Source organism: Corythoichthys intestinalis, chromosome 6, assembly GCF_030265065.1.
Source record: "Corythoichthys intestinalis isolate RoL2023-P3 chromosome 6, ASM3026506v1, whole genome shotgun sequence".
NCBI lineage: Eukaryota > Metazoa > Chordata > Actinopteri > Syngnathiformes > Syngnathidae > Corythoichthys > Corythoichthys intestinalis.
Genome location: NC_080400.1, coordinates 43,875,745 through 43,891,990, shown reverse-complemented (window position 1 = coordinate 43,891,990; position 16,246 = coordinate 43,875,745). Strand labels below are relative to the sequence as shown.

Genomic DNA, 16,246 nt, shown 5'->3' with positions numbered 1-16,246 from the left:
ATGGCACTTCTCGGGCGGACACGTGAGATTTGCCTGAGAAGACAGTGGGTCGCTGCGTGAGTCCGGTCGGAAAACGGCTTTGGAAAACGGCACACAGCTCTTCTTCCTATCTCTTTTCTGTGTGCTCTTGCTTAGTTAAAAATACTGCGCGCACTCTGAAAATGAGAGCGCCACTGCCACCCACTGAGTGGATGTGCAAGTACACTTTATTTTAGTACGGCAAAATAAAATAAAATAAAATAAAATAAAATAAAATAAAATAAACATGTTCCCAGAGCTAACATGCATCCCTGGGGGGGCGCGCCCCACTATTTGAGAAGTACTGAGCTAGGGGAACATCTCGCTTTCTTTTACACCCCCCCTCAGGATGAACTAAATGTTTTGTGCTCCCCCTAACTCTACCGCCACTGTAAATAGTACCATTTGTCGATAAAATTATTAAAAATACACCTCTGCATAGCATTGTCTCCTTGTTAGCATTAAAGAGAAAAAGTAATATACATCAATTTATAATAAAGTGCAACATTGTTCAAATTGTTTTTCTTTTTAACAGAAAAGATTTCAAGCGGATCAATTTGCCTGAGTTAAAAAAAAAAAAAAAAAAGTCACATCCGAACTGTAAAGATTCATACACTCAACGTACATTTTATGACAATTTGTTAATGTAAAATCAAATTTTTAATAAAATCAATAAATAATGATAAATATGACTCATGGTTCAATCCCGGGCTCCGGCCTTCCTGTGTGGAGTTTGCATGTTTTCCCGTGCCTGCGTGGGTTTTCTCCGGGTACTCTGAAATCCTCTCCACATCCCAAAACATGCATAGTAGGTTGATCGAACACTCTAAATTGTCCCTAAGTACGAGTGTGTGCGCGTAATACCTGAATGCGGCTGTCAGCCTTTACAAACAACACCCAGTTGCTACAAATATACGGCCAGTCGGCCACATACTGTAATGCTACGGTAGATATCACATATACTGTATATATAGAACTACCCTAATTTCCCGAATATAACGCCCACTTTTTTTCCCCAAAATCAACTTGTAAAATCATGGTGCGCATTATACACGCGTACAGGGATGGAGACATACAGTGGGGAGAACAAGTATTTGATACACTGTCAATGGGTTTTCCCATTGGCAGTGTATCAAATACTTGTTCTCCCCACTGTATATATATATTTATATACATATATATACATATATATACATATATATATATATATATATATATATATATATATATAAAACGATTTTTTTTTTTTTTTTTTAATTGACACGGCCATGTTGTGTTGAAGAAACGTATGCGGCGATCCGTTGCCGACCATTACGGTACGTGACGTCACCATTTTGTTTCGGTAATACTTTACTCTGATCGGTCGAATGATTTCGTCCATGTTAAATTCTGCTTTTTTCACTCTTCATAAAGCACAGAATTTAGTTTCTTGAACTCATTTGAGTCAACGTTTATTGCAGCTCCGCAACTCGGACCATAACAAACGTAACACAACACAGACTTCCTGCGTCCGTCAAGTATATCTGTCCCTCGGGAAACTCACACCCAAAAAAAACAATAATTCCTATTGTTACTGTCGTGTCTAAAGTGATGAGCTCTCTCGGATTTCCAACTTACGTTCTCACTTTTATTTTACCGTATCAATCCATGGAGGAAACGTTTATTCCTCATGATGAAATGAGCAAGTTATACAGCAGCCTTTAAAAGAAAAGTCACATCTGTTTTGTTTTCACCTGGATTCTGGTAAGTTGAAGAAGTTATCAGATCATATTATTACCGTACATATTGTCAGTTTACGGTAATGTTTTGAACTACCAATGTGCTATGCTTTTGCTGTGTTTCACCAGTCAGTAAAATGACATTTCTGTATCTGTACACGAGCTCTGCTTTCTTGTATTCTTCTCTTTGTTGGAGCTAAAATTAGGGTGCGCGTTATACACGGGTACAATAATTTCCCCTAGATTTTACAAGTAAATTTGGGGTGCGCGTTATACACGGGTGCGCCTTATATTCGGGAAATTATGGTAGATGCATAAGTACAGACGACGGCGGCGTTAGAACATGTATAGAGAGCCTGATGCGAAATGACAGACCTGCCGGCATTAATAAACAGCCGCCATCTTAAACCAGTAGACTTCTCTGGAAGGCTCTGTTGTTGCGAACCGAATTAACTTTTTATCTAAAATACTCCTAAATCGGCAAAATCTTGACTTGAATTATCTTCAAATGATGAAACAGTTTTAAAACTTTTACATGTCGAAAGTAGACGGGAGGGTAATTTGGAATAACGGGAGCAATTTTCACAACTTTAACGGTTGATTCGCAACATTAAAGACGAAAGGGAAATTTGGAATAACGGGAGCAATTTTCACAACTTTAACGGTTGATTCGCAACATTAAATTAATTGAATGTAGCTTAAAGCTGCTGATACAGAATGGGGACTTGAGTATTTTTTTTACTGTTTTGAACTGTTAACGTGATACTGAAATAGTGGTTTGGCTTAGGCTGAGGGGATTTTCGAACAATTTTGGAACTAATCTACAAAACCTTAAAAAGATTGGGGGGGGCAATATTAAATTTATAACCGAATCGTAGCCTCTGAATCGTAATTGAATTGTTAGGTGCCCAAAGATTCAAACCTCTAGTAAACATACCGGTCAGTCGTTGCCTCCCATTGTATTAAAAGTGAAGCCAAACGCTACATACGCTTTGTCATATTTCCTTGTCTTAGCTTTTGGGAGACATCTCCAACATCCCTGTCAAATATTTTGTTCATGCTGAAAACAACCACTGGTGACAAAGTATGTTCAATGCATATCTTTGCTCCTGCTCTTTTCTGTGTGCTCTTGTTTGCTGCAAAAATACTTTGCACTCAAAATGAGAGCGCCACTGCCACCCACTGAGTGGATGTGCAATTACACATTAGTCTAGTACCGCAAAAAAGTATGTTCCCCAAGGACACATGCGCCTAGTGTTGGTGGGGGGGGCATGACTATTTGAGAAAGACTGGATTATAGTTTAATTGAGAAAAGCTTGCTGGAACTTTATTTTTGAGAGACCAGCCATATTTGGTCCTTTTTGGTCAGCAGGGTCACCACCATATTTACCTATTAAATTAGGATGATGGATGTTTTTCCTTTGCCTTTTTACAGTTGGTGACATAAACCGTAGTTCCCCCACACTGAGAGTGGGAGGACAGTCCTAACCACTTAGCCAAATATGACTGGGCAGACATGTTCACCAACCACTGTGCTGCCTCCTAGGTTACAGTGATCTGTAATTTTGCATTCTTTGCATAAAACTTGATTTCTCTCACATTATCTTGATGCTTCTCCCGCTTTATTGACTCTTTTGCACCATATGCTTTACATAACACCCACAAATCCGCAGTGATAGACTAAATGATTGCGGGAGACCATCATCTGTAATGGAAATGGATTTTTTCCCCATTCAACCCTATTCACAATCACTGCACTTTGCTCCTGTCAGTTACAAAGAGCTACATTACATACAGACACAGGCGCTGCCATGGCAACTATGCTTTTGCTTGGGCAAGTACATGATTTACTGTATGTGTATTTGTAGGTGTTGCGGAACAGTTCGCCATAGCCGAGGCTAAACTGAGGGCTTGGTCGTCAGTCGATGGAGATGATTCCAACGATGACTCATACGATGAAGACTTTCTGCCTGTGAACGAGCCCGCAACACAGAGCACAGGTATTCATTCATTCATTCATTCATGCGTGTGCCCACGCATACACTGTCTTTGCATCATTCTGAGTCCCACTGCCCCACTTTTCATCTGCTTGCAACATTATTTTGTTCCTTTGCGTAATTTGATATCCTCTTGCATCTTTAATATGATTTCCTCTGCTGCAGAGGCTGTTTGTCATAAGATAATGTGTGGCCATTGATGTGTGTGTGTGTGTGTTTTGCAAAGCTTTCATCTCGATTATGTTTAGCTACCAATAACTGCAGGTCATAACACCCAGCTTGGTGTTGCTTATGTATCTTGCTTGAGATTATGTAATGTTTTCCTCTCATTAATCAAGTCTGCTTGAAATTGAGTGACTGCCATACCTGATTTGAGAATCGCTATTATAATCACCTTTTGAATTAGAGCAACACTTGGGAACTTTTCAACTTTTATAAAATATTTTCATAACATTTCTGATTATATGTCAATTGACAACTAGTTGAGTGACACCTCTGTTATGGCCTGATGGGGTCAGTATCGCTTTTACCAGCACTAATTAACTTTGTGGAGGGTGGCAGGAACCCTGCCACACAAAAAAACTACAAATGTGCTGACTGCTTTACGCCATACGTCACTTCCCCCTTTCCCCATTGTTATGAAGACGGAAGTCGATGCGAACGCTTTCGCTCAAATTCTGCAAAGAAGGCAGAGCAACAAAAGAGACGAAACGTTTTGTCCTAGGAGACAAAAAAAAAAAAAAAATGGGGGAGTAAACATTGGCCCGCCTTTTACTCTCTTGCATGACTTGCTGACGAGTTCAGATGAGGGGGGAATACGGTACAAAATAAAATGTGTCTTATTTTCAACATCGTCATATGATATTGTTTAGCCACAACTGGGTTCATTACCTCATCACTATTTATCCTTCACACAGCTACTGGAAACAGAAATGATATTCAATCCAACTGCAGGCGACCAGCAGATCAGGATTTTATGACACTGTGCGCTGGTCTTCATGGGAAATGCAGTCTTCCTTAAGGCAAAACACTATCGCTCTTGTCACCTACGCTGCTAAAGTTGACTATTACTGAAAGTGCTTTAACAGTTCATGGATACACTATATTATATAATTTCAGTGAGGAAAATAAGTAAGTGAACACTCCGCGATTTTGCAAGTTCTCCCACTTAGAAATGATGGGCGGATTTGAAATTTTCTTTGTAGGCGCTTGTCCACTGTGAGAGACAACTCGAAATCACAGTGTATGATTTTTAACAAATTATTTGTATTATCTGCTGCAAATAAGTATTTGAATACCTAAGAAAATCAATGTTAATATTTGGGACAGTAGCCTTCCATTACAATTATAGAGGTCAAAAGTTCCCTGTTACTTTTCACAAGGTTTGGACAGATTGTGTCACTTGCGCTCAATGTGCACTCATGTGCTAGCATATTGCATTAGGCTTCAATCACAGTGTCCACACGAGTCTGTTCTGTCATGTGTCACCATATTGCATCACACTTATGCATCACAAAGGTTTCCATCATAAGGACTGTGGGCTCCTTAATATGTCACAAAGAGCAACTGAGAACAGTATATAAGGCACATACAGATAGCATTCAGTGACAGGTCATCACTCGTCAGCGTTCAAACATACGCAAGCATGTCAACTGTCCATTACCGCTTGACCTGATTGTTTCTTTTGCCTCAATTGCCTGTCAACATCAATAAAGTCCTGTGTCTGCGATACGCACCTGGTTCCTTTGTCCCCTTTGTGACAGCTTGCAGCGAGGATTTTGCACCACTACTCCACACAAATCTTCTCTAGTTTAATCAGGTTTGTGGGCTGAGTTTGAGATTCCTCCAAAGATTTTCTATTGGGTTTAGGTCTGGATACTGGCAAGGCCCTTCCAGAACCTTGATATGCTTTTTACGAAGCCACTCCTTGGTAATTCTGCCTGTCTGCTTCAGGAAATACTCATGTTGGAAGACCCAGTCACGACCCATTTTCAATGCTCTAACTGAGGGAAGGAGGTTATTCCCAGAAAATCTCACAATACATGGCCCTGGTCATCATTTCCTTAATACAGTGCAGTCGTCCAGTCCCATGTGCAGGAAACACCCCCAAAGCATGATGCTACTGCCCCATGCTTCCCAGTCGGGATGGTGTTCTTGGGATGGGACTCATTCTTCCTCCAAACACTAAGAGTGGAATTGTTCCATTTTAATCTCACATGACCTCATGACTTTCTCCCATGACTCCTCTGGCTCATCCAAATGGTCATTGCCAAACTTAAAATGGGCTAGGACATGTGCTTGTTTAGGCAGGGGAAACCTCCATTCCGTGCATGATTTTAAACCATGGTGCATATTACCAACAGTAACCTTGGAAATGGTGGTCCCAGCTCCTTTCAGGTCATTTACCAGATCCTCCTATGTCGTTCTTGGCTGATTCCTCACCATTCTTAGGATCATTGAGACTGTACTAGGTAGATCTTGCTTGGAGCCCCAGTCTGTGAGAGATTGACAGTTGGCTTCTTCCATTTTCTAATAATTGCTCCAACATTGAACCTTATATCACAAAGCTGCTTGGCAATTGCCCTGTAACTCTTTCCAGCCTTGAAGAGGTCAACAATTCTTGTCTCTGGTGTCTTTGGACAGCTCCTTGGTCTTGACCATGTTAGTAATTGGAGTTTTCCTGATTGTATGGGGTGGACAGGTGTTTATATGCAGCTAACAGCCTCAAACAGGTCAAAAAGTCAGACTCAAAAAGTTTATCTCCACTCCACTTATTCATTGGACTTTTTAAAGGCGACTAACAGGTCTTTGAGGCTCACAATTCTAGCTACTAGACAGGTGTTCAAATACTTATTTGCAGCAGTATAATACAAAAAAAAAAAAAAAAAAAAAAACGGTTAAAAAATCGTACACTGTGATTTCTGGAATTTTTTTCTTTAGATTGTCTCTCACAGTGGACAATTGGGAGAATTTTCAAAATCGCTGGATGTTCAAATACTTATTTTCCTCATAAATCTTAATTTCATAAATGTTATCCAAACACAACAAAAAATAACTGACAACATGCAAAAAAACGTAAATATTTCAATGTTATGTTGGGTAACAATGAACGTAACAATTTTTTGTTTAATAATAAAAAACAATAGTTTTGATAAGGGTGACATGGAACTTACCAATAACGAAAATAGTTTTTTCCCCCCCGTTGTAGTAATAAATTCATACATGAGCAACTACTGTAAGTAAAAATGAACACACTTGTGTGTGCTGTGTACATTGCATTCCATTTGTAACCTTGAAACCTCGCATGAATGGAGTATTGGACAACCTAACTACTACAAAGTAGTACATGCTTATGTGTGCAGTGCGACAAACTTAAATTATTTGGTTTTTTGAATACCACCCATGAAGACCTTTTTCAGCTTACTTCTGCAATGACAAACAGGTTAAGGACAAGTATTTGCCTTTGTGCATTTTTTTTGTCTGCTTTTTAAAAGCTGTTAGCATGTCAGTACAGGGTTTTTTTTTACAACTCAAGGCAAGTTAAATTCAAGAATTTTCAATGCCGATTAAAATAAGTTTACTTGACAACAAACCAAAATTAAAAACACCACTGGACATCAAGCATGTGGTTAAGTACTTGCTAAAATTCACGTATGTCTCCAACACAGAATCAGAAGTGACATCCCTTAATTTATCAGTTGCAATCTCACAAAAAAATAGAAAATTATTGCAAAAGAGCAGCCAAGTCAAGATTCTTGAATTTCATTTCAATTGAATTTGATAGCACCTTTGTTTAGTTACGCTACAGTGAAATTTCATGACAACGGAACCTTATCGCTCTCAGAAATAATCGATTTTGCGAGTTTTAAATGTAATCATAAAATGATAAAAATTGATTAAATAACCAATCGTACTTAGAGTATGTTTCCACATTTTTAAGACTTTTAAAAATACAGTGGTATGAAAAAGTATCTGAACCTTTTAGAATTTTTCACATTTCTACATATAATCACCATCAAATGTGATCTGATCTTTGTCAAAATCAATAAGATGAAAAAAACGTGTCTGCTTTAATCAAAACCACCCAAACATTTATAGGTTTTCATATTTTAATGAGAATAAGATGCAACCATGACAGAAGGAGGAAAAATAAGTGAACCATCACATTTAATATTTTGTGGGCCACCCTTTGGCAGCAATTACTTTAACCAGATGCTTCCTGTAGCTGCAGATCAGTCTGGCACATCAATCAGGACTAATCTTGGCCCATTCTTCTTTAAAAAACTGCTGTAGTTCATTCAGATTACTGAGATGTCTGGCATGAATCGCTGTCTTTAGGTCATGCCACAGCATCTCAATGGGGGTCAAGTCCGGACTTTGACTTGGCCACTCCAGAACATGTATTTTGTTGTTCTGAAACCATTCTGAAGTTGATTTACTTCTGTGTTTTGGATCATTGTTTTGTTGCAGCATCCATCCTCTTTTTAGCTTCAACTGTCTGACAGACGGCCTCAGGTTTTTCTGCAAAACATCCTAATAAACTTTTGAATTCATTCTTCCATTAATGATGCAAACTGTCCAGACCCTGAGTTAGCAAAACAGCCCAAAATCATGATGCTCCCTCAAACATGCTTCACAGTGGGAATGAGGTGTTGATGTTGGTGACCTGTTCCATTTTTTCCTCCACATGACGTGTGTTACTCCCTAACGATTCAACTTTCGTTTCATCAGTCCACAAAATATTTTGCCAAAACTTCTGTGGAGTGTCCATGTGCCTTTTTAAGAACATTAAACAGGTAACAATGTTTTTTTTAGACAGCAGTGGCTTCCTCCGTGGAGTCCTCCCATCAGCACCATTCTTGGCCATAGTTTTACATATAGTTGCACAGAGATATTGGACTGTGCCAGTGATTTTTGTAAGTCTTTAGCAGACACTCTAGGGTTCTTTTTTACCTTTCTGAGTATTCTGCACTGAACTCTTAGCGGCATCTTTGGTGGACGGCTACTCCTTGGGAGGGAAGCAACAGTTCTAAAACTCTCTCCATTTGTAGACAACTTCTCTGACTGTCGATTGATGAAAATCCAGACTTTTAGAGATGGTTTTGTATCCTTTTCCAGCTTAATACAAATCAGCAATCCTCGATCACAGGTCTTCAGACAGCTCTTTTGACAGAGCCATGATGAACATCAGACAATGCTTCTCTTCAAGACATTTGTTACCAAGTGTGTATTTTATAGTGGGCAGGGCAGCTTTAAACCACATCAGTTATTGGGCACGCACCTGACTTAAAATGTTTGGTAAAAATTGGTTTCAATTGCTCTTTAAGTCTTCTTAGGCAGAGGGTTCACTTACTTATTTTCCCCCTTCTGTCATTGTTTGCATGCTATCCTCATTAAAATATGAAAACCTATATACTGGACTGTCTCAGGAAATTAGAATACACAATATTCTAATTTTTTGAGACAGTCCTGTGTATGTATACAGGACTGTCTCAGGAAATTAGAATACACAATTTCCTGAGACAGTCAGGAAATTAGAATATTGTGTATTCTAATTTCCTGAGACAGTCCTGTATACATACACAGGACTGTCTCAAAAAATTAGAATATTGTGTATTCTAATTTCCTGAGACAGTCCAGTATATTTGGGTGGTTGTAGTTAAAGCAGACACTCTATTTTCATCTGTGTGATTTTAAAAAAGATCAGATCACATTTGATGGTGATTTTATGCAGAAATGTGAGAAATTCCAAAAGGTTCAGATACTTTTTCATACCACTGTAGGATTTCAGACATTTGAATTCCAATACGGACCCAAAGAATTGTACATAAAAATAGTAAAATTGTGACCTGTGTGTTGTGTCATATCCCTGCTATGTTGTATGATATACGTATGTGTGTACTGTAACTTCTGTAACTGCTCTGTAATTCCCGAAGAAGAGAGAGAGGTTTGTAGCGCGGAACATCTGCAGCGGCCCGATGCTCACTCATCGAACGCAATTTCGTTGTCATCTGTGAAAGCTGGTGTCAATGACTAATAAAGATCCTATCTAATCTGTAGCGCACAAATCATGCCCAGGCTACTGAAATACAACTGTTAGGATAGGCCTCCTTCAGGCTGAGTAAATAGCAATATAAACATCTGTGTTTCAAAGAGTCTTGTATAATAGTTGCTTTTTTTCCCTCATGCTTCAATTTTGTCTCATTCCTTACAGATGTGCCGTCATATCCTACGTACTTAAAGGAGTTGATCCACAGCCAGCTTTGTCAACACCTGGGCCTAGGTGGGCCATGCTGCGAGGGAGGGGGCGGAGGAGACAGAGAGGGAGGGGGCAGCGGGGAGCCGTCCCCTACGGGGGGCTCGCCAGACACTCTGTGCTCCAGCCTGTGCAGCCTGGATGAACACCACCCGCTTCTGCGTGACCTCAGTGGCCAACACGGAGGCCACGGCAATGCCGCTGAGCTCGCCGCCAAAATTCTCTCAGCTCTGCAGGGAGGGGAGGAGCTTCTGATGGCTCGACTTCAGAGGGTAGGGCAGACGGGGCCCGGTGGGAGGGACTGCGGCTTCCGTACCTTTAGGAGCAGGGGGCCACATGGGGGTCAGGACTCTCCCGCGTATTCTGGGTCTTACTCTGAGACATACCTGTCCCCCGGGGAGGATGACGACACCCCATGTAAGGACTACGAGGCCACCTTGTGCCCACCGGAGGCCAACGGGGAGGAGTGCCTGCCAGATTACGAGCCTCAAAGGAGAATGTCTGACGTGGCCTCCTCAGGGATCGTTTCGCTCGACGAGGATGAAGAGGGGGACGAAACAGTTCAGGGCGAGTCAAACGACCAATGACTCCCTCTGCTCTTTGAGGTTCCTTTTTTTATGCCCTCTATCATGACACCGTTTGATTGATTTACCATCCGTCTTTGCCTTACTCGCAACATTTCAACTCCATTTGATAACTCTGAAGAAACTCGTTCATTTTTTTTTTTTTTTTGCAAGCGTCCAAACAATCGTTTTTTGCGCGTGTTAACACGATGTCTGGACATGCTACAGTTGAAGCCGCAGGTTTGATGCTCACAATGCAGGCGCTGATCTTGTCTGTGGTGAAAACTCCCCCAAAAAAGAACATGGACGGAATGACTGAGTCCAGAACTTTTTCTTTGCATGTGTTTTGCAAATTCTGGCGTCGATAGACCCACCAGAGCACGGTTGTAATTTCAATTGCGCCCAACCCAAAGGAGAAGCTTACCCCCAACTCCCGACTATCCTTTGCAAGAGACAAACCAACCAACATGTTTTGGGGCATGGCTTGCTGCGTATGCCAAACTACTTATTCTTGTCACTATTAGTTATGAGCAAATGCTGGAATGTCTTAAAGTGACAGAAAATAATTCTAAAATGAAAAGAAAAAAAAGATTTGTCACAAATGATATGACAAAAACTGAAATGCTTTTATTGTACTAGTTTTTTATCACTCGTTGATTGTTCATATTATATGTCAAATGTCATTATGATTGATGGACTGGAATTCTGTGGATTCCTGCATGGACGACACGAGAACTTTTTGACGTATTGAATTACATACACACGCACATGCGTGCGCGCGCACACTGATCAGCAGTGGAAACAACAAACACTAGAGAATGTTACTGAAGAAGTGACCGCTAGTATGTGTAGATTGGGAAGTCAAGTCAGATGATTAATAAGACGGAAAAGTCTTTTTCTGTGATGAAACGAATTTGGAGATTTTCTATATTTTTGTATACGTCGTCCTGCTTTGATCTCTATGCCTATGCGGCGTGCCAGTGTATGTGGTTTCTTGCACGAAGCTATTTGGTGGCTGTACATTTCTCCTTTTCTTTGTTATCACTGTGTGATATTGTCTATCAAGGAAAAAAAATGTGAACAAGCATATTTCTTTTACTTTTGATTTCAAGAGAATGCTTAGTCTTTTTCAGTTATTGCCATTTGTCATGATCCTTAAAAAGAGCTCATTTTTATTTTCGAACAATTTTGAACATTTGCATCCAGAAAAGATTTGCCTTTCGAACTACACTTTCAACTCTTTGTTGTAATCTTTGCAAAACGGCATGTTTCTGTGATTCGTTCGGGAGAAAAAAATTCTCCCAAAGTAACTGTCATTCATGCAACTCAGGAAATCCAATCAGACCACAGCATCAGTGCATCCCACCAGCATGTAGAACACCACTTAACTCTCCTTCAGCCTGTGTGTGTAGTGTACGTGTGTGAGGGAATGCTTTGTGTGCTCGTTGTTATTATTATTTCTACCAAAAAAAAAAAAAAAATATATATATATTGGCTCCCTTTGCCCCTTTTCAGTTGTGTAGGAAAACCTCAATGTGTGAGTATCTTGTCATTGGTTCTCAACTGTTGTCATCCTGGGACCTACATTTCCCTTTTCTCAATATGTTGCTATCCATTTTTATAGAAGGATCATATATAGTTAAAAAATAAAAATTGTAACATATATATTTTTAACATACTATAATAAAATGTGCTTGTATTTTGAAAGTGCCTTTCAGAGCACCCTGTTAAGAATGAACATGATGGCTGCCTTTGCAAAAATGAATATCTGAATAGTTTGGCCTCCTTTTTTGTGAACAAAGGCACTATCTTAACGTGAGCCCCAACTAAAATTTTGAACTACCTGTTCCCTACCAGTCCACAATGGCTCTGTGACTTTTTTATTTTTTTGTCCTGACCCAGCAGTTGAGAATCACTGCACTATCTGTGATCTGTGTGTGTGTTGTATGTGAATTTAATTGTACTGTAAGATGTCAGCAAGCATCTTCGGCTTGCACCATTTACTCCAACGATTCCCTTTAAACAATGGAGTTGGAAAATGTTTTTGGTTTTTTTTCACTGGTGCTGGATATTATAACTATACATATGATTAAAATATGTATAACGATAGCATGGTATACTGGGGGTAATGTTGCTTATCGTGGACGATTGTGATCACAGAATGAGGTACTAATATATATGTATGGCGGAAAATACAGACAAGACTGAAAAAGCAGTTTCTGCTCTTGCACACCTCTTTAAAAGAAACTGCTGTATTTTAAGCCAAAAAAACTGTTGTGTTTGATAGAACATTATGTCTTTAGGCTGCCATAGCAGATTCATGGCGCATTAAGCCCCCAAACTATTTTTAATTTGTCCGTTTTACCCTGAAAACCCCCGTTTACAGACGTCGTGCAACTGCTTTTGTTTCAACCCAGCCATAAAATGGAGGTAATTAATTATATGTATTATTCAAAATGTCTGTCATTTTTAGCTTTGAATCATTAATTGATGTCTCATATTTCCTTTTAATAGAAAAAAACGACATTGAAAAATTATTCACTCACATACTTTGAACTTTTGAACAAATTATGTCACAATGAAAAAAGATATCTACCTCATAACTATCGCTTAATTGTATTTTTTTTTGTTACTGTCGCATTTTCTCCAATATGTTTGATGATAAATAATTGATCCAAGCAAGGAAAAAAAAAAAAAAAAAAAAAAAAAAACGTTTAAAAGGGTAAATATGTGAAAAAATACATCTCGACCACTCCTTGATGTCTATGATTTCTGCATCGGGACCCTTGGTATATTACCATGTTTCACCCATAAAATACCCCAAAAATCCAGCTGTGGCCATTCACAGCTGTGTCTTGACACTCAGTGAGGCTATGTGGAGTTTTTGGATCGAAACAAGGTAAGTACGCGATAATGTCTTGTTAAAGTCATGGCGTCTGTAATTCTGCTCTCGCGTGCTCTCACCTCTAGATAGGGTTTTCTGCTTTTTAAATGCCATCCTGTTCAAAATTTTTCTTCCCCCAGAAAATTTAGATTTTAAGCTTTCCAATGATGTATCACACATGCATATCGGACATTTTGAAAGTTGGCTAAATTGGGGGTCTTAGAGCTAACTTCAAGTCACCTGAGTGTTTTCCGCCATATACATACTAGTCCTTCTAAAAAAATAGCATATTGTGATAAAGTAAATTATTTTCTGTAATGTACTAATAAACATTAGAGATTCATATATTTTAGATTCATTCCACACAACTGAAGTAGTTCAAGCCTTTTATTGTTTTAATATTGATGATTTTGGCAAAAAAGTCAAGAAAAAACCAAAAATCCCTATCTAAAAAAAATAGCATATTTAATCCGACCAATACAAAAAAGTGATTTTAATTAAAAAAAAAAAAAAAAAAAAGTCACCCTTCAATTAATAATATCAGCTATGCACTCAATACTTGGTCGGGAATCCTTTTGCAGAAATGACTGCTTCAATGCGGCGTGGCATGGAGGCAACCAGCCTGTGGCACCGCTGAGGTGTTATGGAGGCCCAGGATGCTTCGATAGCGTCCTTAAGCTCATCCACAGTGTTGGGTCTGGTTTCTCTAAACTTCCTCTTCACAATATCCCACAGATTCTCTATGGGGTTCAGGTCAGGGGAGTTGGCAGGCCAATTGAGCACAGTAATGCCATGGCCAGTAAACCATTTACCAGTGGTTTTGGCACTGTGGGCAGGTGCCAGGTCGTGCTGAAAAATAAAATCTTCATCTCCATAAAGCTTTTCAACAGATGGAAACATGAAGTGCTCTAAAATCTCCTGATAGCTAGCTGCATTGACCCTACCCTTAATAAAACACAGTAGACCAACACCAGCAGCTGACATGGTACCCCAGACCATCACTGACTGTGGGTACTTGACACTGGACTTCAGGCATTAGGCATTTCCTTCTCCCCAGTCTTCCTCCAAACTCTGGCACCTTGATTTCCGAATGACATGCAACATTTGTTTTCATTTGAAAAAAGTACTTTGGACCACTGACTAACAGTCCAGTGCTGCTTCTCTGTAGCCCAAGCTCAAGTCAAGCGCTTCTGTCGCTGTTTCAGGTTCAAAAGTGGCACCAGCACACGCCTTTGCACGGTGGCTCTGGATGTTTCTACTCCAGACTTAGTCCACTGTTTCTGCAGGTCCCCCAAGGAAGGTCTGGAATCGACCCTTCTCCACAATTTTTCTCAGGGTGCGGTCACCTCTTCTGGTTGTGCATCGTTTTCTGCCACACTTTTTCCTTCCCACAGACTTCCCACTGAGGGGCCTTGATACGGCACTCTGGGAACAGCCTATTTGCTCAGAAATTTCTCTATGTGTCTTAGGGATTTTTGGGTTTTCTTGACTTTTTTGAATTTCAAAATTGTCCTATATGTATGTGTGATACATAATTGGAAAGCTTAAAATCTCAAAAAAATTTTAGGGGAAGAAAATTTTTGAACAGGAGGGCATTTAAAAAAACAACTTTTAATAAGTAAAATCCTATCTGGAGGTGAGAGCACTCGAGAGCATAATTAAAGACGCCATGATTGTGACGAGATATTATCGCGTACTTACCTCTTTTCGATCCCAAAAATCCATGTAGCATGTATCACCGTGTGTCAAGACACAGCTGTGAATGGTCACAGCCGGATTTTTGGGGGATTTTATGGGTGAAACATGGTCATATAACAAGGGTCGCGATACAGATATCGCATACATCAAGGAGTGGTCGAGATTTTCTTTTTTATATATTTACCCTTTCAAACGTTTTTTTTTTTTTCTTTTCTTTGTTTGGATCGATTATTTATCATCTAACATATCGGGAAAAATGTGACGGTAACACACACAAAAAAAAAATAGAATTAAGGGATAGTCTTATGAGGTAGATATCCGTGACCTTTTTACAGACACCATTTTTTCATTATGACGTAATTTGTTTAAAAGTTTGATGCGAGTGAAAAAAGTCGTTTTTTTTTTTTTTTTTTTTTTAACTAAATATCAAGCACCTTTTAAACTAAATATTAAACATCAATTAATGTTTCTAAGCATTTATAATATTTACATTTCAAATATTAAATATTTTACTGCAGCATATTGTTCTATAAAACACAACAGTTCTTTTGGCTTAAAATAAATCAGTTTATTTTAAAGAGGGGTGCAAGAGCAGAGCAAGAGCTTTTTCAGCCTTGTCTGTGTTTTCCGCCATATATACAGTATATATATATACATATATATATACTACACACACATGCAGTAGGTCTGTGTGTATGTGTGTGTATTTTTCTAATACTGGAGAGACAATTATTATTTTGTTTTTTAAAATACTTCAATCCTCAGATATTTTTTTCAAGGGGAAATAAATCAACTAGGTATACATAAGATTTGAAAAATTTAAAAAAAATGAGGACGAAGCCACACATATACATTTATGTATATTTAGGGATATTGCGGAAAATATGTACCAATTTCATGGGAAAAAACAGTAATTGTGTCCTTGAGTCCTCACAATAATGCCGTAATGGATGTTATGCTTGGTGTCAAATGTTGTAACAACCGTTTATCGAGGTTGTCAGTGAAGCTTCATAACCCTAATGTCATGGTTTGAGTTGAGTTCTTTGAAGTTTGCGCCCTATTGTGTCGTGTCCTTGTGATTGCCCATTTCATTTCAGCTCCTGCTCCTTGAG

The 16,246-nt window shown here is 39.1% G+C and overlaps 1 protein-coding gene across 4 annotated transcripts in view; it reads left to right on the top strand.

Annotated features, from left to right (window-relative positions):
- fam131ab (family with sequence similarity 131 member Ab) overlaps positions 1-15,416 on the top strand; it is a 52,093-nt gene extending 36,677 nt beyond the window's left edge. For all 4 annotated transcript variants that reach the window (XM_057838755.1, XM_057838753.1, XM_057838754.1 and 1 more), the window contains 2 exons: positions 3,605-3,736; positions 9,948-15,416. In XM_057838755.1, coding sequence (XP_057694738.1) covers positions 3,605-3,736; positions 9,948-10,576 — 761 coding nt within the window. In that variant the 3' untranslated portion in view covers positions 10,577-15,416. The remainder of the gene's footprint in view (positions 1-3,604; positions 3,737-9,947) is intronic.
- Positions 15,417-16,246: the final 830 nt, after the last annotated feature.